The following is a 24,000-nucleotide window of genomic DNA, read 5'->3' on the forward strand; positions in this document are numbered from 1 at the left end:
TGAGTGGAATAGGCTACTACTAAGAAATATGCTTGGCGTGAGTGGAATAGGCTACTACTAAGGAATATGCTTGGCGTGAGTGGAATAGGCTACTACTAAGGAATATGCTTGGTGTGAGTGGAATAGGCTACTACTAAGGAATATGCTTGGTGTGAGTGGAATAGGCTACTACTAAGGAATATGCTTGGTGTGAGTGGAATAGGCTACTACTAAGGAATATGCTTGGCGTGAGTGGAATAGGCTACTACTAAGGAATATGCTTGGCGTGAGTGGAATAGGCTACTACTAAGGAATATGCTTGGTGTGAGTGGAATAGGCTACTACTAAGGAATATGCTTGGTGTGAGTGCTTCCCCCATGTCTCTGTCATTTTTTAAGCCAAGAGTATATTTTATTATGTTAACAGTTCAGCTGCAGTCTCTAGCCTATATCATGTGTAGGAAGAGTTGCAAAGCAATGAAGCAATGGACATCCAGCCGAGCCACATCCAGATGTTACACGATTTACAATAACATGAGGCTATGGTTTACGATCACTATGTCAGCTCTAACTACATCTGGGCCTAGTTCTGCTTTCTAACTCCAGGACAACTAAATCAGGAAAAGCAGAGCACTGAAAAGGTCAGGACATCATCAGGACATATTAAACGTCAAATAGGATAACATCAGTTTCAGTTTTTGTTTGTTGATAATGCAGAATTTACTGCCATTAGACATGAGGTGCATGCAACAACAAAAACAAACTGCTTTAAAACAGATCTCTTGATTAGACGAGAGACAATAGGCAAGCAAGGGGCTGTTCTAGGAGCAGACTACAAAACATGCAGGTAGCTTAGTAACAGGGTCAGAATTAATTCCAGTTCAATTCAGCCAATGAAAAAATAATCCTAATTGAAAATAACTGTTACTTCTCAGTTGTGCAATTGGAAGCGTATTGAAATGGAACTGTCCCCAAACCCTGGTTAGTAAAGGAGCTCTACAGAAGTAAAGCTCTAGAGAAGGAAGAACACAGGCCAGGCAATAGCTGTGCTCACTTTCAAAGTCAAGGAAAAAGTTTGGTCCTTGCTCAAGTTCAGTGCAAGTGAGCACTTTTAACAGATTCCCCATTTGGTTTCTGAAAGAGAGGAAAGCCAGAGAAGAAAGAGAGAGAAAGAGGTGTGTTGTGTTAGAGATAGGTACAGGTAGAGGCAGACAGCTTTATGTCCAGAGGGGACCCATAGATATAAACCACTTGCTGACTGACTGGGGGAAGCGTTTCATGCTTACACCTCCAGTCAAACTCCTGCACACTCCTCCTTCAGACTTACTTTCAAAGTCCAGGAAAAAATGTGGATAGTTCTCTATTTCCCTTGTAAGGACTTTTAGAAGATTACCCATTCCAGCAAACCTGATCAAAAATGATAAAAACAAAAATAAATACTTTTAGACACATTTAAATATATTCACAAATGCAATGTGTCAAATGATTCAAGAGTAGAAATAACATTCAAGGATTAAAAAGAGAATGCATTCATTTGTAATGAATCCCCTTTGAATACATTTCACAGTACATAGCACACCAACAAAAAGGTTATTTCAACTTGTTTCTCCCTTTTATAGGGACTTGGATAACCACAGTGACAATAATTGTGTAAAGTGACTACATCTCAGAGGCAGGACTGGTAGTATTGGTTCCCTCACAGAGACACTCTTCTAAAGACCGCTGTCAAACATTCAGTCCACTAGCATTCTCCAACCCAGGGTTGCCCAAACTTTGTCCTTGGGACAGGTTTTGGTTTTTGCCCTAGCACTACACAGCTGATTCAAATAAATCAACTAATCATCAAGCTTTGATAGTTTGCTTGAGCTGTGAAGTGCCCTGGGGTCCCAAGGACAGAGTTTGGGAACCCCTGCTCTCACCAGCATGTGGCAACGTTCCACTATTAGGTTCTCTCAGTGCGCGTGGCAACGTTCCACTATTAGGTTCTCTCAGTGCGCGTGGCAACGTTCCAGTATTAACCGAGGGTGTCCTCTACACAACATCAAGATATAGACCTAGTGATGTGATTTAGCTAGTTTAAATTGTGTGGTTAGGTGTTCATGGAATGCATGTACAAGGCCTGTGTTATGGAACAACAGTGGCTCCTCCATGTCTCACAGTGTGTGTGTGGCTGTGCATGTGTATTTAAAGGCCTAAGGAAATTAAACAGAGGGTAGAATAACATTCTGATCAAGTCTTTAGACGATAAAGTCCTTTAAGATCCCAGAAAGGGCTAGTTAAGTCTTAAATGCCGGTTTAACTACTCTTTAAACCATTTCATTGGAGGCAACAAGACGGTAGTAATTTCCAGAGGATTGGCTACCTTAAGCAATGCTTAGCGGGTGGTCACTATAACACATAATTACACAGCGTCCTAGCTACATCAGAGGCTAGTGAACATGATTACTGCCTTAAGAGCGGGTGATCTGATGCAGTCCCTGCTGGACCAAACAGAACTGGGAGAGTAAATGAGTGCCAGATTTATGGAGATGATCACAATTGGCCTATTGGCTGTGTGTCTACTTATGCCGGTGTTTTGATTGGTCCATAAGCTAAGGGTGTCAGTAAAACATATATAATTTTCTATATATATATATATATGATCATCACAGCACACGTCTCCCTCATCGCTTACGGTTAGATCTTTACAGTGATAGGCTAACACTTACACAGAATGCACCCCTACACTGCCTTCTGAACATACTCACTCCCCTTGACATATTTCACATTTGGTTGTGTTGCAGCTCAAATTCAAAATTGGATATTGACAAACTGAAAACATGTTTCTTAAGTTTTTTCAAATGTATGGAAAATGAAATAAGGAAATATGTTGTTTACATAAGTATTCACACCCTCGAGGGTCAATACTTTGTAGAAGCACCTTAAAGATTTGAGTCATCTTGGGTATGACTGGATCAGTTAATGAACATCTGGATTTGGGGATTTTTCAATGGGATTCAAATCTGGGTTTCGGCTTGGCCACTCAGACTTACACATTCTTGTTTTGAAGCCATTCCAGCAGTGATTTGGCTGTATGCTTGGGGTCATTGCCCTGTTGGAACGGAAATCTTTGTTTGCACTCTGAAGCAGGTTCTCATCAAGGATTTGGCTTCATTCATTGTTCCCTCTACCCTTACCAGCCTCTACCTCCGAAAAGCATCCCCCATACCATGATGCTGCCAACGCCATGCTTCATGGTAGGGATGGTATTAGATGGATGATGAGCTGTGCCTGGTTTTCTCCAGAATAGTGCTTCGCATTCAGGCCAAAGTTTGTCTCATCAGACCACAGAATCTTTCACATACTTTTTTTTTCAAACTTGGGTGTGCTGTCGTGTGACTTTTTCTCAGGGGTGGCTTCCGTCTGGCCACGCGCCCATTAAGCCCAGATTGGTGAAGTGCTGTATAAAACCTTGTCCTTCTGGCAGGTTCTCCCATCTCAGCCAAGGAACTCTGTATTTCTGTCAGAGTGGTAATTGGGTTCTTGGTCAACTCCCTGACTAAGGTCCTTCTTGCCTGGTTGCTCAGTTTGGTCGGGCGCCCAGAGTCTGGGTCGTTCTATATTTTTTAAATTTCCCACTGTGCTCTTGGAAAATTTCATCACTTTGGAAATGGATTCCTCCCCTTCCCCAGATATATCCCTAGTCACAATTCTATCTAGGAGATCTATGGACTATAGTTTCTGCTATGACATACACTCATTTGTGGGACCTTATATAGACAGGTGTGTTTCTCTAAATCATGTCCAAACAATTGAAGAAAAAAGGATGATGAAAGGATATTGGATGCACCTGAGCTCAATTTGGAGTCATAGCAAAGCAGTTTGACTACTTAAAGTGTTTTCTGTATTTATTTTTGTTCAATATATTTGCAAACATTTCTAAAAACATGTTTTCACTTTGTCATTACAAGGTAGTGTGTGTAGATGGGTGCATTCAGGCTGTAACAACAACATGTGGAATAAGTCAAGGGGTCCAGATACTTTCTGAAGGCACTGTAAGTCAACCGGTCAATACTCCATTTGCCATCTTTAGTCCCTCACATATTCCTGGGAATGTAATCCACAGAAAATATGGAAATAAAAAACTAAATGCACCGATCTGCATGAGAGCCATCATACTACAATTCAAAAACAGAGCACCACTTTTGCTGCTAGAGGGTGGTGTTGCATCATGGTGCTTATTCCCAGTACAATCCAGTCCTTCCGTGAATAGGGCAGGCTATACTAGAGTATACCACTAGGTTTGCTTCTCTCCACCATCCATACCTTAATCCAATCATGGTCTCAAATTGTAAAGATTCCTGAGAACATGATTAGACGAATCAGTCGTGTTAGTGCCAGGCTGGAACAAAAGCCTGTACCCTCGGTTTCCTCTCTGGGAGGAGAGTTGGAGAGCCCTGCAGTCATCCCAGGGAGGCCTGGTAAAGAGGCAGAGGAGGACGTGGAACACAATGGGGTTTCTGCCTTGCTTGGCTGGCCGGTTATCAGTTAGATGGTGGATATTCACTAGCGTTTCCTGTCTCAGTCTCATGTGTCGCACAGAGAAGTCAACAAGTCCAGGCCCAGGGCCAGTCTAAACAAGCACAAGCTAATAATTCAGAGAAGGAGAGGGGGGAGTGGGTATCACCATAGTAACAACAATATGCTGACTAGCTGTATTATTAGTGTACTATTAATCACCTTTAGGGTGCCTAGTTTCACGTTTCAACGTTTGTCACGTGAACCGGATACAGCAGGTGGAAAACAGTACAGTGAAATGCTTACTTGCAAGCTCTTTCCCAACAATGCAGAATAAAAGTGTTAAAATAGATTATTATCTAATGAGAATCCAATGAAGTTACATTCAGGTCAGTGGCTGTACCATTACTCCAATGTGCAGGGATACTGGAGTGGAGGAGGAAGGTGTACATGGAAACAGGGGTAAAAAGTGTCTGGTAGCACGATAAATACCCATGGTAATTGGCCTCAATATGACCTGAAATGGTCTGCATAGAAGGCCTAACGTCAGGAACACTGACTACAAACAAACATGTTCCTATTAAAATTCCTTTGAAAAATCATGGAATATGACATGTTTAAACACACACTCTCCCTCCCCCTTTGACCTGCCTCTGTAGTGAACTGACAGTAATAATGAATGACGACTCCTTGGCGGTCGGGATGTGTCTGTGGAAGTCTTCAGAAGACCTTCCCAGCGTAACCCTAAGACGCCTCTGACAGAATGGTACATATGTAGAGCAGGGGGATTCAGAACGGCTTGATTCCACTTTCATAACTATTTACCTGCATGTTTTAACCTGAAAACCAATGATTGAATTTCTCTCAGATTCCTGTCGTGGACTGGGTCAACCTGGAAACACAATGCCTCCATAAAGAGCTCTTATTTCACCAGCTTTATGAAAAGAGCCATTGTGTAACATCATAACCCATATTTTAAAGTTAAGTCTTTTAGAAAGACAGAAATGAATACTGCTGTCTAAATGTAAAGTCTAAATGGTTGTTTTACTTCATATCTCTGCTGTGACAGAGTTGTATTCCTCAGTAAAGAGGTGCTGAATACGTTCCACAATACTTTCCTGTTGTGGAAACGGAGAGATATGCGTCACGCATTGTGCTTTGTAATTAAACTCGCTCAGTGCAATTAAAGTCCAAACGAGCAGCATGCTAAAACTGCTTTTCTCGCTGCGTTAAGATTTGAAACAACCTCCGTTGGGGAAAAGAGCGAGTCCAGAGAAAACAACATATTCTGCTCTGGGTTGAAACCAGGAAATCATTTTGGTGCACATATTTCATAACGGTCTTAAGTTACTATCTAAACCCTGACGGGTGGTTGCCCAGACCAAGAGTCCTACTCCTATGTTCTGTTATAGAGCTGAGGATGTGCAACAGTAAACTTGTGCAATAAGAAGGTACATTTATATTCTACTGTTGCAAAACTGCTCTACTGAATCTGACCCTGGCCTTAAACATGATATGGACTTGGGTTTGTGGATTGTACTGCAGGAGTAAAGCTTCACCTGGGTCTGATCAACCACCCCATAAACATGTTTCGGTCTTCATTACCCTAAAGCTGTGACAACATGGCAACAGACTGAAAGAGAAAGTCCTGTATTTTAAATAACAAATCGAGGCTAATGTTAGACTAGCGATAAGTACCATGTTATCATGATAACCACAGTGGCATTGTTACAGGGTTGTTACGCATCACTGAATGAGTAAAGTGCGGTGGTGTGGTTAGGGCCAGGTTTCACCAAGCCTCAGAGTAGCAGTGCTAATCTAGGATACCATGACATCTTTCTGATCTAAAAGGCAAAACGGATCCTCGATCTGCATACCTACTACTCTGACACTATGAATCCAGGCACGTCTAAACAATGTGATGAAGAAATGTGTTACTGTACCGTTTCTGGAGGAGCACTTTGCTTCCCTTCTAGAGCATCCACTTCTTCTTGGTTTCTGAAAAACAATCCAGAACACTTCTGTCACCATCTCATTGTCTTGTCTTGCACAGAGTTCTGAACATCCAAAAGTAAGCACTGTCAATGAGCGTTAGATCAACAGTGTATGACCATATTGTTCTCGTTGTGCCTCTGACTATGTGTGTACGTCTGTGTGTCCCAACAACGAACAGTACTAGGATTCCGTTTATCAACTTTCTCCTGGGTTGAACACGTACCTAAATTATTCAGGAGTGAAAGTCAAGCCATTCTAAAAAAACAAAGCGGCAGGCGGAGGCACGATAATTAACAACGCATCTCTCGGCTGTCCCATGTTAACTGGGCTATTAAATATCCAGCAGTGACATCTTCCTGGTCCTAGCCTACTGAAAACCCAGACCGCAGGGCAAGAGCACACGTGCCCACACACACACGATGAGGCCTATCACGACTACAGGGACTGCCACAGAGCAATGACTCAAATGTGTAGAGCAACAATGTCACTCTGTATTTGTCCCACATACTGCAGGCCTGTATGGTTTACTGTAAAAAGAGGCATGGCATAGTCTTACTGTAAAAAGACACTTCAAAACAAAAGGTCCTGTGTTGCATAGAGCAGTGATGATACCAGTATCGCAATATTTTTTCCACGGCAAAAAGGAAAAACACGAAGCAGACACTTTTGTACTTTAAAAACCTTCTGTATGTAAAATAGTGTGCTATAGATTGGAAAATAAATCAAATGTGACTCTGGATGACAACATGTTTGCTTTCCACATTAGGGCTGTTTTCCTGAATAAGTTCAAGCTTTTGTTGTGTTTTTGTTTCCTTGCCACGATACTAACGGGCATCGTGATACTGGTATTGTCCCAGGCCTAGTGTTATGACCGTGTTGGGCACCTGGACTAGTAACACACAGCAGTAATGTGCCAGGAAAGATCAACATTCTGAAATCCATTACTGTTTGTCTTGTTCACCATCAGATCTGACAAATGTAATATTGAGGAATTTTTATGGAAATCAGGCTAGACAAAAAGACAGATGTGCAGGAGTAGCTAAATGTGGAAGTACAAAATGTTTTTTTATTTTTTATCCCCAATACCCACAAAGGCCATTTACATGTTATGTAGCTGACATTTGTCAAAAATCCTCAAAAGCAGTCAAACACAAGCAACCATTTTCTCCCACCTCTGTGTGCCAATGTGCAGGCAGGGAAATTAAGTCATCAGAAAAGAGGAGGTGCAAATCAACTGGACAACCCTGAAGATTGTCCACACAGCCCAGCCAAGGAGAGACGTGCTGACCTGGTTTCACTGAGATGACTTGCATTGTTCACTCAAGTGCGCGCACGCACGCACGCACACACCTCGCTCTACTGGGTTTCCCTTAGACCAGGTCCTGTCCTAAGGCGGCCCCAGATTATAGCTCTGCTTTAGGGCCTCTGGTCCTAATGACAGCCCCTTAGCCTCCAATGCTCTGGTGGGTCACAATACACCATTATCACTCTGGAGTGGACAGAAAGAGACATATCTGCTCCTTCTACGTCGATTCCCATCTGTCACAGAAAATATTCCTCACTCCTTCCACCAAACCTGCCTGGCTGTGGAGCGAGGGAAGAGAGGATGAATGGAGGGATGGATGGGGAGGGCTGGTCTGGTCCCATGGGGATTGTTGCAGTGGTGGAGCTGAGCAGCACTCCTTATATGGTCATTAGTGGAGCGCAGGAGGATCCCCATGGTTCAACATGACTGGTCTTTTATTCACACACAACACAGGTGTTGCACAGTATACCAAAACTTCAGAAAAACAGTTTGGTACTAGTATTTTTGTTCCTTACGGTACTTCTGTCAAATGTCTCACGGATCAACTCTGTCTATTAGCGTAGCCGATGTGTCTCTTATAGCGTGTATGAAACCAGAAAGAAAATAAGCCCATTTCAAAGCTAATTGCCAGCAAAACGTTACTCGTTCACTTTAAAAACACACACATTTTTTTTTTTTAAATCGGTCTCTCTCACATCACTCCCAAAGGTTATTTAAGCAATAATGCCCGAGGTGTGGTGGTATACGGCCAATATACCACAGCTACGGGTTGTTCTTAGGCACGACGCAACGCCCTTAGCTGTGGTATATTGGCCATACAGTACACCAAACCCTGAGGTTCCGTATTGCTATTATAAACTGGTTACCATTGTAATTAGACCAGTAAAAAATGTTGTCATACCTGTGGTATAAGGTCTGATATACCACAGCTGTCCACCAATCAGCATTCAGGGCTCGAACCGTGCGCAACTATGAGGCAAAACAGATGGGGCTGGCTTAGATTGTTGACAACATGTAAATTATTTGTCTTCAATATTTACTGAAAACAAATGCATTTGCAAAATGAGCACTTGTCTCAAATACATCGTTACAGATGCTGGTTAGCTAGCTAGCAAATGTTTTGCAATATTAGCATAGATATGAAATGAGTCAAAACAGGACATGGTATCAAGAACATGATGAAACAAAGTGAAACGAGTCACTTACAATTCCCCACATGGCAGTTTGTCATTCTTGTAGCAATCTGGCCATCACAACATGCTGACTTCTGCCCCATGGAAGTGTGCACATCGTTTTAGTGACGTTGTCAGCTAACCCATCTATTGCCTCAGCAAACGGACTGCCTCCTGAATGAAGCCATCACTGGTTAAAGAGACAGCGCACACTTTTAGAAAATAAGCTTCCTTTACGCAAAGGTTGTTGATCAGTTTATCTGGATCATGTGCCATAATCATTTGCCCCCCCTAAATAAATCAATATATCAGTCAATATATTTTGTTTGTTTTTTCGTCCCGTCAACAGTTCCATCGCATCTTAAACTTCTTACCGGGCAGGCACTAGGACCTGGGGGGTGCTGCTGCAGAGGCTGCTGCACGCGCTAGTGACAGTTAGGTCTACTTGTAGCTAACATTTTGGTTAACATTAGCTCCTGCTGTGGCAGTAGACTGCTAGCTAACAGTATACTGACAGGAAAATGCTCTGACAGGACGGATTCATGCAGATAAGCTACGATGTGAATTTGTGGTAAGTTAGAACAGAGGAGGTAGACCAAACCAGATCCAGAGAGGGAGGTAGACCAAACCAGATCCAGAGAGGGAGGTAGACCAAACCAGATCCAGAGAGGGAGGTAGACCAAACCAGATCCAGAGAGGGAGGTAGACCAAACCAGATCCAGAGAGGGAGGTAGACCAAACCAGATCCAGAGAGGGAGGTAGACCAAACCAGATCCAGAGAGGGAGGTAGACCAAACCAGATCCAGAGAGGGAGGTAGACCAAACCAGATCCAGAGAGGTAGGGAGACCAAACCAGATCCAGAGAGGGAGGTAGACCAAACAGATCCAGAGAGGGAGGTAGACCAAACCAGATCCAGAGAGGGAGGTAGACCAAACCAGATCCAGAGAGGGAGGTAGACCAAACCAGATCCAGAGAGGTAGGGAGACCAAACCAGATCCAGAGAGGGAGGTAGACCAAACAGATCCAGAGAGGGAGGTAGACCAAACCAGATCCAGAGAGGGAGGTAGACCAAACCAGATCCAGAGAGGGAGGTAGACCAAACCAGATCCAGAGAGGGAGGTAGACCAAACCAGATCCAGAGAGGGAGGTAGACCAAACCAGATCCAGAGAGGGAGGTAGACCAAACCAGATCCAGAGAGGGAGGTAGACCAAACCAGATCCAGAGAGGTAGGGAGACCAAACCAGATCCAGAGAGGGAGGTAGACCAAACAGATCCAGAGAGGGAGGTAGACCAAACCAGATCCAGAGAGGGAGGTAGACCAAACAGATCCAGAGAGGGAGGTAGACCAAACCAGATCCAGAGAGGGAGGTAGACCAAACAGATCCAGAGAGGGAGGTAGACCAAACCAGATCCAGAGAGGGAGGTAGACCAAACCAGATCCAGAGAGGGAGGTAGACCAAACAGATCCAGAGAGGGAGGTAGACCAAACAGATCCAGAGAGGGAGGTAGACCAAACCAGATCCAGAGAGGGAGGTAGACCAAACCAGATCCAGAGAGGGAGGTAGACCAAACCAGATCCAGAGAGGGAGGTAGACCAAACCAGATCCAGAGAGGGAGGTAGACCAAACAGATCCAGAGAGGGAGGTAGACCAAACCAGATCCAGAGAGGGAGGTAGACCAAACCAGATCCAGAGAGGGAGGTAGACCAAACAAGATCCAGAGAGGTAGGGAGACCAAACAAGATCCAGAGAGGGAGGTAGACCAAACCAGATCCAGAGAGGGAGGTAGACCAAACAGATCCAGAGAGGGAGGTAGACCAAACCAGATCCAGAGAGGGAGGTAGACCAAACAAGATCCAGAGAGGTAGGGAGACCAAACCAGATCCAGAGAGGGAGGTAGACCAAACCAGATCCAGAGAGGTAGGGAGACCAAACCAGATCCAGAGAGGGAGGTAGACCAAACCAGATCCAGAGAGGTAGGGAGACCAAACCAGATCCAGAGAGGGAGGTAGACCAAACAGATCCAGAGAGGTAGGGAGACCAAACCAGATCCAGAGAGGGAGGTAGACCAAACCAGATCCAGAGAGGTAGGGAGACCAAACCAGATCCAGAGAGGGAGGTAGACCAAACAGATCCAGAGAGGGAGGTAGACCAAACCAGATCCAGAGAGGGAGGTAGACCAAACCAGATCCAGAGAGGGAGGTAGACCAAACAGATCCAGAGAGGTAGGGAGACCAAACCAGATCCAGAGAGGTAGGGAGGTAGACCAAACCAGATCCAGAGAGGTAGGGAGACCAAACCAGATCCAGAGAGGGAGGTAGACCAAACCAGATCCAGAGAGGGAGGTAGACCAAACCAGATCCAGAGAGGGAGGTAGACCAAACCAGATCCAGAGAGGGAGGTAGACCAAACCAGATCCAGAGAGGGAGGTAGACCAAACCAGATCCAGAGAGGGAGGTAGACCAAACCAGATCCAGAGAGGGAGGTAGACCAAACAGATCCAGAGAGAGAAAGTAATCAAGCCGCTGCAGCAACTCCTTCCAGAAATGAGAGCGATTTAGATGACAGACACTGGGCACCCAAACAAGTGAAGCTGAATAGCTACCCACACCGAAAAGGGCATTTCAGCACTGCTGGTTTGAGAAATACAAATTGGGTAGAGGACTCAGCTTTCTGCTTTCCATGTGGAGTTTTTGGCAAAAACATTACATTTGATTTTTTTGTCAGTAATTGCTGCAAAAATGGGGGGGGGGGGGGGGGGGGGGGGAGCGTTGCTTATCTTCAGTTAACATGAAATGGCATAAACACACAGAGACAGTGTTGTGGCATGGCAAAGCTAACCGGCAACTAGCAGTCATGGGAATATTGCTCAGATTTTAACATCTGCCCATGCTAGTGATATTGCAGAGAGAAGGGAGTATCTGAGGAGAAGGCCTAAAGTGCGTTGCACAAACCCATGATGGGGGTAGCAGGCCTAAAGTGCGTTGCACAGACCCATGATGGGGGTAGCAGGCCTAAAGTGCGTTGCACAGACCCATGATGGGGGTAGCAGGCCTAAAGTGCGTTGCACAGACCCATGATGGGGGTAGCAGGCCTAAAGTGCGTTGCACAGACCCATGATGGGGGTAGCAGGCCTAAAGTGCGTTGCACAGACCCATGATGGGGGTAGCAGGCCTAAAGTGCGTTGCACAGACCCATGATGGGGGTAGCAGGCCTAAAGTGCATTGCACAGACCCATGATGGGGGTAGCAGGCCTAAAGTGCGTTGCACAGACCCATGATGGGGGTAGCAGGCCTAAAGTGCGTTGCACAGACCCATGATGGGGGTAGCAGGCCTAAAGTGCGTTGCACAGACCCATGATGGGGGTAGCAGGCCTAAAGTGCGTTGCACAGACCCATGATGGGGGTAGCAGGCCTAAAGTGCGTTGCACAGACCCATGATGGGGGTAGCAGGCCTAAAGTGCGTTGCACTGACCCATGATGGGGGTAGCAGGCCTAAAGTGCGTTGCACAGACCCATGATGGGGGTAGCAGGCCTAAAGTGCGTTGCACAGACCCATGATGGGGGTAGCAGGCCTAAAGTGCGTTGCACAGACCCATGATGCGGGTAGCAGGCCTAAAGTGCGTTGCACAGACCCATGATGGGGGTAGCAGGCCTAAAGTGCGTTGCACAGACCCATGATGGGGGTAGCAGGCCTAAAGTGCGTTGCACAGACCCATGATGGGGGTAGCAGGCCTAAAGTGCGTTGCACAGACCCATGATGGGGGTAGCAGGCCTAAAGTGCGTTGCACAGACCCATGATGCGGGTAGCAGGCCTAAAGTGCGTTGCACAGACCCATGATGGGGGTAGCAGGCCTAAAGTGCGTTGCACAGACCCATGATGGGGGTAGCAGGCCTAAAGTGCGTTGCACAGACCCATGATGGGGGTAGCAGGCCTAAAGTGCGTTGCACAGACCCATGATGGGGGTAGCAGGCCTAAAGTGCGTTGCACAGACCCATGATGGGGGTAGCAGGCCTAAAGTGCGTTGCACAGACCCATGATGGGGGTAGCAGGCCTAAAGTGCGTTGCACAGACCCATGATGGGGGTAGCAGGCCTAAAGTGCGTTGCACTATGATGGTGCAACTGTCACGAGTGGGTCCAAAGGAGGTGTACAAGCACATTTCAGAGTGCTGAATCTGGAGGCTATTTATGTACATTGCTTTGCTCATGAGCTTCATTTGGTGTTGTGTCATACTTACAGGGCTATTCCGGAGGCTGCTGAGTTTCAGTTTCTTAGAGAATGTGCATTTGTTTTTCAGTACAGCCCAAGTTAACCACCACAAGTTCAAAGAAGCTCAGTCCAAACTTAGAATAGCATCAGCTGAACTTGTACAGCTTTCAAACACTCGCTGGGCATGCCAGCTGCGATCTAGAAATGCAGTCCTGGACACCAACTGTTATTGTTGATTGTCTATCTGCCATTGGATCCCCCATGGCTGTTGGTCTGAGAGCAAAGCTTCATCAGTTCTCCACCATGTATTTGCTACTGATGTTTCAGTCCCTTATTTCTGTAACTGAGGGACAACAAGTTCCTCCAGAAAGAGACTGTAGACCTGTCAGAAGCTTGTTTCAGCAAACAAGCTGTATGTGACACACTGATAGGCTAACGCACAGATGCATTTGCCACAGAACTTTATGACTGAACCAAATCACTGAAGTTCACAATATTCCAGAGGCAGATGCAGCAAGAAAGAGCAAACAAAGGAAAAATGGGAGATTGTGGTGGAGACCTCCTTGGGTTTAGGCACAGAATTTTAATGTTCCCAAACAATGAAAACAGAGTTGTTGCTCCCCTGCTTGGGCAGGATGGTTTGTGAGCTTGACCAGCGATTCGACTGTAGATGCAGGTCTGCTCGAAGGCATACAGGCATGCAGCCCCAACTCAAAAAACTCCCTAGAAACATCATGCTTAACTGAGTTTGCCAAGCACTATGGTATTGATGTTAAAACAGAAGAGATGTTTGTGGCCAGAAAAGAGAGGCTGGATGTCTCTCCCAAAGATATGCTTGCTGTGCATAACCTCCTGGATGATTATGTGTTTCCTTCTCTGAAGGAAATCATTCAGGTTGTCCTCACAATTCCTGTGATCAGGTGCTCCTGTGAAAGGTCCTTTTGTGCACTGTGCCGGCCGCACTCCTAGTTGCATAAGACAAATGGGTCAGAAAAGGCTTGCAAGTCTTGCAGCCATGTCCATTGAGGGTGAAGTGCTTGGACCACTAAGCCACAATAGTATTATTGATATTAAAAATAGGAGGTATATTTTGATGCGTCCACCCACAAAATAAGCATCAAAAGAAAGAAGCAGGAGGAGCATTTCTGTAATATTTGTTTGTGATCTTACTCCTAATTATTTTTCAGTTTTTTACATTTTATTTAGCTCATTAGTTGAATTTAGTTTTGCCCCATTGTGGATGATACTGTTTAAGATGTTCTATGCATCTGAATTATTGGGTTAATTTTGAGCAACAATTAACAAAAAGGTGAAATTTAAATTAAGATTTTAGCGAATGGTATAATTCTCTCCCTCTAAAAGTATTTTGGCTCAATAGTACAGCCATTTTTGTGCATTTTGTTGGATGGATGGGGACAGAGGGGACTTTAATTTCTTTATTTGGATAGAATTTAAGTAAATCATATTAGATTAGTGCCTAACAAATTATGAGACAGGTACACTTTTAAAAATAACCTTATTGTGATCGATTTTACACCTGTTGTGACTAAAAATACATGATGAAAAGACATTTTGAGTGCTTTCATATCCTGAGGGAGTATGTCCAACCCCCCCTAAAAGAGGCTTAGCCCCCCTATCCATGAATCTCTAGTGACGTCGCTGAGTGGTATTTTTTTTAAAAACTAAACCTGGTATCATGATACACACAAGGATCCCCATGGTTTAACACAAGTGGTCTTCTCCAAGCTACACACCCCTCTACTCACCGCACGTGATACACACTTCCCTGACCAAACAGCCTCTTCCTCTCTCTCACTCTTTCTGGAATGATAATGGAGAGATTCAGTCTGCGTTTCCGCTGACAGACACAGAAGGTACTGGAATCGGCATTCCCTTTTTAGTGCACTATATTTGACCAGGTCCATAGAGCCCTGGAGAAAAAAAAAGTACTGCACTAAATAGGGAGACATTTGGGACACATGCAGAGTTCTAGAAAATAAACATGTTTTTCCAGCAGAGTGGAATTTTCCAGCCCAGTGACCCTAATACAGTAATAACACAAGCACCAGTGTTGCACCTCGTCAGAAGAGATAGGATAGTGTCTCTCTCCATCAGAGGGTCTGAAAGGCTATGGTCATTCAATGGAGGCCGAATCATGGCCAGTGATGTGGTGTTGCTCATAGCATGATGAAGTGGCGTCTACAGGAAAAGCCTGCTTACTGCGTAGACATACAGACTAGTGCTGTGCAGGGTGTAGGCTAAGGCTTCTATCTAGATAAATGTGATGGAGTGTCATCGTGCAGAAAGACTTCCAGCGTGTATGTATGGGAGTCTGGTGATAATGCGATGCTGATTGATCAGTCAGTCTGGAAATGTGGTAGTGTCACGGTGAAGAATGGGTGTTGCCCTTGACCTCTAACTTTCAGATCTCCTATCCTGTCAGGAATTAGGGACAACGTGATCCATCTAGTCTCCTCAGTCCTTCTGAACACACCACTTGCTAACCGCCTGCAGCCTCCTGCTGTCTGGCCAGTAAACTGTTGCCATGGATACCACGGGTTGTTGGACAGTGGGGGAAGCACATGCAGATGGTACTTCTGTAGTGGAACCCCTCAGGGCTTCCTCACTGCCACAGTGACTGTTAGCAAAAAGGGAAGGTTCATTGGTGTTAAGTGAATTGTCACTTATGGCCAGGATTGCTGCTAACAGTATTTTCAATGACTGCTGTGAAATTCTGTAGAGACCAAAGAGTCGGTGGCATCCTGTAAGACAAGTCACCCGCTTCTGTGAGAGATGACATTCACAGAACAATGGATTCCTATCCAACATTTACATAAGAAAACACCCAAGATCACACTACTCATTGAAATGGAAGCAGGACATTCAGTCAGATATTCTACTCAATTCTGATTCTACTGTAGGCGTTCTAAGCCAGCCAGACAGAACCCCTCTTATCTTGCTTCTAATTCAGACCAGGGGGAACTTCATTTCAGTCATCCCAGAAGCAGAAGAGACAATTGAGGAACATCTTTCTCTGTCACTTTCAGTGAGGATCTAGAGTGAATGTGAGACAGAGAGAGAAAACATCTGTGTCATCTAGGTCTAGTAAGTACTTAAAAGGCTCTGTCAGAGTCAAGAAGACTATTTCTTGACATGGCAGGACGTTATTATCATAGTCATCGCAAATGTGAAAATGCACGTTAAATATCGGCCATACTAATGACCTGAATGAATAGCATATCAGCCAGGCAGTCTGTTGTTGACGATCTAACTGATTTGACCTGGGAATCCAATTCATTAGGAGAAAGAGACAGATTCTCAGAGTGGAGGAAAGCCACATGTGATGCTACCGCCCCGCTGCCTCAGGATTCCTAGATGTATGTATGTGTGTGTGTGGGGGGGGCAAAGTGTTTCCCCTGTGGTGTAGTGAAAGAGCGAGACGACATCTGCCATAGCGTCGCGTGATCAGCTCTCAGCCAGGCCATCTAGCAAATCTCAAAACTGCATTGAAACAGCATGGAAGTCTAGCCCGCCTCATCTCAGTCCACTGAATCAGTAGATTAGATTCAGTGTGAAAGCACACAATTGTTCATCAGGAACCTTATTTATTTTGTATCTGACACATTGACAGAGAACATATTCTGAGCCATTCTGAGCTGGGGATTAGTAGGTGTTCAGGGTCAATTCAATTTCAATTGAGTTGTCCAGATTAGAAAAAGATCGTATTTATTCATGATTTGGGGAGGGGAACCTGCCTACCCACCCAATCACCATGGTTGCCTTGCTTCTGACCGACCGACCAACTGCCACATAGCCTAGGCCTCCTCTGTAGGCCACTCAGCTACTCACACTCCACGAGCACTTAAATGTTAGGCTGGATAGCCTAGGCCTCCTCTGTAGGCCACTCAGCTACTCACACTTCACTAGCACTTAAATGTTAGGCTGGTGCTAAACGTATACACCTTTACTGACTGTAGCCCCCACATGTGGTTCTGTAGTCCGTGAGAGATATCTGATAAACTGACTAGAAGTTAAAGGGTCATGGCATTGGCATCAAAGGAAACATTAGAATTTTAGACTTCACCCCCCCCCCTTTGTTTACCAAACAGTGCAGGCCTTAAAGTTGAAGCACACCGTGAAGGTCATTCACTTACAGCTCTAGAATCTACATTAGACATTATAGTAATTTAGCAGGACTTACAGCAGTGATTATTTACATGTTCATACTGGTCCCCCGTGTGAATTGAACCCACAACCCTGGCGTTTCAAAACGCCATGCTTTACCAACTGAGCCACAAGGGACCAGTAGTGAAATAGGATTCATTTCAAGAGGGAGCTACTAAATGTTACCTAGTTATTTAGCCGATGTCATTATGAATCACATACAATTTATCATTCAATTGATCTCTACAATATTACAACCTTAAACTGCTTGTACTAAGAACGTTAGTTTGTTGTGACGGTTGCTAGTTTAGACTGCGCAGTGATTGGTTGCATCTCTCCCATATTTCAGCGTTGGGAAGGTGGTAACATTAGGAGGCATTTCTGTGCTTTGGACCAATCAAAATCAACTTGCTCTCGCCATTTTCATCTCCAGATCTGTGGCTGTCTATTCCCCTAGCCCTGGTCAATCAATGTTGAGAGGGGCAGTTTCTATGGCAACTTAAAAAAGGGGAAGACTCAAACTCACAGTGAAAACTGGAACAGATGTTTATTGTGGAGGGTAGCTACAGTTGAAGTCGGAGGTTTACATACACTTAGGTTGGAGTCATTAAAACTCGTTTTTCAACCACTCCACAAATTTCTTGTTAACAAACTATAGTTTTGGACATCTACTTTGTGCATGACAAGTCATTTTTCCAACAATTGTTTACTGACAGATTATTTAACTTATAATTTACTGTATCACAATTCCAGTGGGTCAGAAGTTAACATACATCAAGTTGACTGTGCCTTTAAAAATTCCAGAAAATGTCATGGCTTTAGGAGACATAACTTGAGTCAATTGGAGGAGTACCTGTGGATGTATTTCAAGGCCTACCTTCAAACTCAGTGCCTCTTTGCTTGACATCATGGGAAAATCAAAAGAAATCAGCCAAGACCTCAAAAAAAAATGTGCAGACCTCCACAAGTCTGGTTCATCCTTGGGAGCAATTTCCAAACATCTGAAGGTACCACGTTCATCTGTACAAACAATAGTACACAAGTATAAACACCATGGGACCACGCAGCATTCATACCGCTCAGGAAGGTGACGCGTTCTGTCTCCTAGAGATAAACGTACTTTGGTGCCAAAAGTGCAAATCAATCCCAGAACAGCAGCAAAGGACCTTGTGAAGATGCTGGAGAAAATAGGTAAAAAAGTATTTATATCCACAGTAAAACGAGTCCTATATCGACATAACCTGAAAGGCCGCTCAGCAAAGAAGAAGCCACTGCTCCAAAACCGCTATAAAAAAAACACAGTTTGCAACTGCACATGGGGACAAAAATCGTACTTTTTGGAGAAATGTCCTCTGGTCTGATGAAACAAAAATAGAACTGTTTGGCCATAATGACCATCGTTATGTTTGGAGGAAAAGGGGGAGGCTTGCAGGCCGAAGAACACCATCCCAACCGTGAAGCACAGGGTGGCAGCATCATGTTGTGGGGATGCTTTGCTGCAGGTGCACTGCACAAAATAGATGGCATCATGAGAACGGAAGATTATGTGGATATATTGAAGCAACATCTCAAGACATCAGTCAAGATGTTAAAGCTGGATTGCAGATGGGTCTTCCAAATGGACAATGACCCCAAGCATACTTCCAAAGTTGTGACAAAATGGCTCAGAGACAACAAAGTCAAGGTATTGTAGTGGCCATCACAAAGCCCTGACCTCAATCCTATAGACAATTTGTGGAAAGAATGTGAAAAGAATGAATGACGTGGAAGGTGTGTTCCATGATGAGCTAGCGAGGTGGAAATGACCTTCCACAGAGATGCATTACTTTCCAGAGAACGCATGGAGCCCCGAGCTGATTATCCCTTTAATACCATGGCTATAATTTAACACATTTGCCGGTAGAAATGTGTTCAACATCCACTGAAGTAGCTGGCAAATTTACTAGATAGTAACAGTAGTTGCCTTGGTAACCAAACAGACTTGCTAGTTTAGCTAACCAAACCATCAGTCCTAGGTTGCTATTATGAAAAACTAATTCAACAATGTCAGTAATGTTTTCAATTCAACTTTCTTTCAAAAGCACCTCAAAAACATAGAACTTGTAAGAATGAACTAGTGCCATTGAATTCTACCATGCGGATAAACCGTGCGTTATTAGGGAATCAGGTATTCAACAATACATTTTAGTCCGTTAGCTTTGAGAGAGCGAGGTCTACATACACACCATTTTGATTTGTATTCAGCAGATTGAATTTAGAAAAAACCCTGTTAATCACACAAACCTGCAGCCACTAGCTAACTGTCAGTTGATGTTCAGAGTTATCGGCGGTTTGCCGACGGAGCAGAGACCGCTCTATTAGGCAGCAAACACTTTGACTATGGCTGTAATGACATTCTATTCACTCTAATCATGCTCAATTCTGAGTAAATCGTCTAACTTTTAAACTATGTAATGGTAGAGACAAAGGGCTTGGGCTAATTGTTTTTCTCGTGCATTTCTCTATTGAATGAATCATGTTATGGATGAACACCCTACACAGAAAGACAGAAGACATTTTGCGTTTCAGTATGGACAGTCTTAAATGGATGAAAGAGGAAGTGGCGGTCAGGAGAGCAGTATTCAGATGACATAACTTGGTCAGTGTAATCTCCCTTGGCTGTATTCAATTGCTGTTATGAAACACTGTATATTCCCCCACTACTGAAAAAATGGAAGTAGCATCTAGCAAGACACACATAAACAACAATATCAAGTATTTTTCAGTTTTTCAAACCAAGGCTACAAAACCTGTTATAAGGCCAAGGAAGAGCACATAAAATCAACACGTGTTAACTTCTAACTTCTGTTAGGAAGAGTTTTGTAGAAGGACTGACAAGAAGGACTGAACTACTATTCAGACCATATTCAAACATCTTGTCTTTGGACAACCATCACGTTACAGTGAGTAGATCTATTTTGGAGGGGAATTCATGACCCAAATCCCCAGGAAGTTAAATTCCACATTTGGCCCATTCTAAGAACTCAAAACGTAAACCACCCTCAAGCCAAAACACCCAACAGGGTAAAATTTCATGGAGTCTTAGCTTCATAATGACAGAAGAACCATAACAGTCCTTCTGAATCTGAATTTTTATAGCAACTACGTAGGCCTAACATCTGGCCTTGGTTTACATGTCTAACCTCAGAGGTGAATGTTACGTGAGGACAGCAACAAATACTACTCACTGTAGCACAACAGTAGTGGAGTGCTGTAGACTGTGGATCTGATTCTGTAGCAAGGCAAGTGAGTTTCGGGGTCTGTGCGACAATGCCTATTCTACTCATCCTCTATTACGGTTTCCTTTAAAAACAGTGGTCTCATCACCTTTTACTGGACATAAGTCATAAGCCTTCCTTATGAGTAGAACATATACAGCACCTTCAGAAAGTATTCATAGACATTGTTGTGTTACAGCCTGAATTCAAAATGGATGAAATACATATATTTTTCTTCACCCACCAACACACACACACACACACACAACCCCATAATGATAAAGTGAAAACGTGTTTTTAGAAATCTCTTGAAAATCAAAGCTCAGGTTGTCACAAGGGGCATTGCGCTACCAGCATTTTTTTTTGCCAAAGACTTAAACAATTTTTTTTTTTTTTTTAAAGACTCTTCACAGATCTTCATTGTAAAGGGTTTAAACACGGTTTCCAATGCTTGTACAATGAACCATAAACAATTCAAACATTCACCTGTGGAACGGTTGTTAAGACACTAACGGCTTACAGACGGTAGGCAATTAAGGTCACAGTTATGAAAACTTAGGACACTAAAAGAGGCCTTTCTACCGGGTCTGAAAAACACCAAAAGAAAGATGCCCAGAGTCCCTGCTCATCTGCGTGAAAGTGCCTTAGGCATGCTGGACGGACAGCTGATCATCCTTGCAGTGGCAGACCACGTGTAACAACACCTGCACAGGATCGGTACATCCGAACATCACACCTGCGGGGCAAGTACAGGATGGCAACAATAACTGCCCGAGTTACACCAGGAATGCACAATATCACCATCAGTGCTCAGACTGTCCGCAATAGGCTGAGAGACTGGACTGAGGGCTTGTAGGCCCGTTGTATGGCAGGTCCTCAACCAGACATCACCGGCAACAGCGGTTTTGTCCAGCATGCGGCTTTGTCCAGCATGCTGTTTTGTCCAGCATGCGGCTTTGTCCAGCATGCGGCTTTGTCCAGCATGCGGCTTTGTCCAGCATGCGGCTTTGTCCAGCATGCGGCTTTGTCTAGCATGCTGTTCAAACAGCTGGGAGACAGACAGAAGGGTGTGTTCCTAACTCAACTGTTCTACCTTGTTGTTGTCTAGCAAAAAGATCCAAGGTGGATAAATAAAGATTAGTTGGCTATTCATTGGCACGTGGGCTTGTGCAACTGCTGACTGTTTGAAATGCACTGTATTTGACCTTTAATTGTAATTGAGAGAACACAGTGTACAAAACATTAAGAAGACCTGCTCTTTCCATGACAGAGTGACCAGATGAATCCAGGTGAAAGCTATGATCCCTTAAATGTATCCTGTTAAATCCACTTCAACCAGTGTAGATGAAGTGGAGACGACAGTTGAAAGAAGGATTTGTAAGCCTTGAGACATGGACTGTGAATGTGTGCCATTCAAAGGGTGAATGGGCAAGACAAAATATTTAAGTGCCTTTCAATGGGGTATGGTAGTAGGTGCTAGGCACACCGGTTTGGGTCAAGAAATGCAATGCTGCTGGGTTTTTCCACGTTCAACATTTTCCCGTGTGTATCAAGAAAGGTCCACCACCCAAAGGACATCCAGCCAACATGACAACTTGAAGCATTGGCGTCAACATGGGCAAGCATCCCTTGACACCTTGTAGAGCCCACGCCCCAACAAATTGTGTCTGTTCTGAGGGCAAAAGGGGAGGGGGGTGCAACTCAATATTAGTATACTCAGTGTATATTGTGAATAGCCCATTAGTTTGAAACAAATCCTTTAATTTTAGACATCGGCCCACTATTTTTTGAAGAACTTTGTTTACCAAAATGGTGCCAGCCTTAAAATGAAAGCACGCCGTGTGTGGGGAGGGACAAGAAGTAAAGAGTTCCTTAGTCAGCCCAGCCAGTGAGAGAGACTGAGGGTTGCTGTGGTATTCAGAGCCAGATAGGACAGAGAGGAGTGCACTGCCCTGCCCAGCCGTATCCACCCTTACTACCAGTTTATTACCGCGTGGGACTACAGGCGTAGAATTCCTCCAACATCGACCTCAATAGCACCTCTGTTCTGGTGGTGTATGAATGTCAAACGCACTGCGATACAAAGGAGCCATGTCTCAGTATGTGTGTGAGGGGGGGGGGGGGGGGGGGGGGAGGGCATCTACACTATTAGGCATCTTCTTGTGTGGGGGCTACTATGGCTATGCTAGCTAGGCCCAACATAAGCACAGAAATGTTAGGCCTATTTATTGTAAGCTTTCGATTAGATGTGAAGCCATAACATGGAGGAAGTAATGAGGTGAGGAGGCCAAGACATAACATGGTGATTTAACATGATCTACTCCCAGTAGATAATGTGTGGCCCATGTAATAATCAGACCAATCTGATTTGTGATGACATTTCCCATCAGGGATGAATAAAGTACTGTACCTATCTGGTTTTAGCAGTACGAAACAGCATGCACTCACTACTGTAAGTCGCTCTGGATAAGAGCGTCTGCTAAATTACTAAAATGTAAGCAACAGCGACTGAAACTACTTCGCATCACTGTATATTACCAGTACAGTCTGAGGGGACAACGAATCACCATCAGCCTAGGTCTGATGTCACAGGTCCCGACTCCTGCCCGTCTACTTATGGTTCAGAGACACATGGTTATGGAGGAGAAGTAACAGACCTGCCGTTTGGCTGTGGTCCATATCAGGCTGTCAAACATATCTAGGCCTCCTCACCTCATTACTTCCTCTTCAAAATGGTCAGAATTCCTCGTTTTTGCATTGCGGCTGCTGGCCAGCAGGTTGTCCTCAGCAACACAGAGTTATATACCCTACCGTTCAAAGGTTTGGGGTCTCTTAGAAATGTCCTCGTTTTTGAAAAAGCCATTTTTGTTTGTCCATTCAAATATCAAATTGATCAGAAATACAGTGTAGACATCGTTAATGTTGTAAATGACTATTGTAGCTGGAAACGGCAGATTTTTTAATGAAATATTTACATAGGCGTACAGAGGCCCATTATCAGCGACCATCACTCCTGTGTTCCAATGGTACGTTGTGTTAGCTAATCCAAGTTAATCATTTTAAAAGGCTAATTGATCACTAGAAAACCCTTAAGATATGTAAACATTATTAAAGTGGCAATATTTAAAGTGGCATTGTTTAAAGTGACTAGTGATCCATTTATTAAAGTGGCAAGAGATTTGAGTGTTTGGCTGTTTAATTAACAGTCTGATGGCCTTGAGATGGGACCGAGAAGCTGTTTTTCAGTCTAGCTTTGATGCACCTGTACTGACCTCGCCTTCTGGATGATAGCGGGGTGAACTGGCAGTGGATCGGTGGTTGTTGTCCTTGATTAACTTTTTGGCCTTCCTGTGACATCGGGTGATGGTGGTGCGGTCTGCAAGACACCTCTGGAGAGCCATGCGGTTGAAGGCGGTGCA

At 44.3% G+C, this 24,000-nt stretch overlaps 1 protein-coding gene across 6 annotated transcripts in view; it reads right to left on the reverse strand.

The window, feature by feature from the left end:
* The window catches only part of LOC139407328 (CYFIP-related Rac1 interactor A-like), a 42,341-nt gene that overhangs the window by 7,160 nt on the left and 11,181 nt on the right, over nt 1-24,000 (reverse strand). For 2 of the 6 annotated variants that reach the window (XM_071151028.1, XM_071151027.1), the window contains exons 2-4: nt 6,419-6,473; nt 1,306-1,385; nt 1,033-1,112 (exon numbers count right to left, since the gene is read on the reverse strand). In XM_071151028.1, the coding sequence (XP_071007129.1) occupies nt 1,033-1,105 (73 nt within the window). In that variant the 5' untranslated portion in view covers nt 1,106-1,112; nt 1,306-1,385; nt 6,419-6,473. Of the gene's footprint in view, nt 1-1,032; nt 1,113-1,305; nt 1,386-6,418; nt 6,474-14,926; nt 15,092-24,000 lie in introns of all 6 variants that reach the window. The other 4 variants (XM_071151030.1, XM_071151031.1, XM_071151032.1 and 1 more) reach the window with 3 other exon arrangements.

The sequence above is a fragment of the Oncorhynchus clarkii genome, chromosome 4 (genome assembly GCF_045791955.1).
Source record: "Oncorhynchus clarkii lewisi isolate Uvic-CL-2024 chromosome 4, UVic_Ocla_1.0, whole genome shotgun sequence".
In the NCBI taxonomy this organism is placed as follows: Eukaryota; Metazoa; Chordata; class Actinopteri; order Salmoniformes; family Salmonidae; genus Oncorhynchus; species Oncorhynchus clarkii.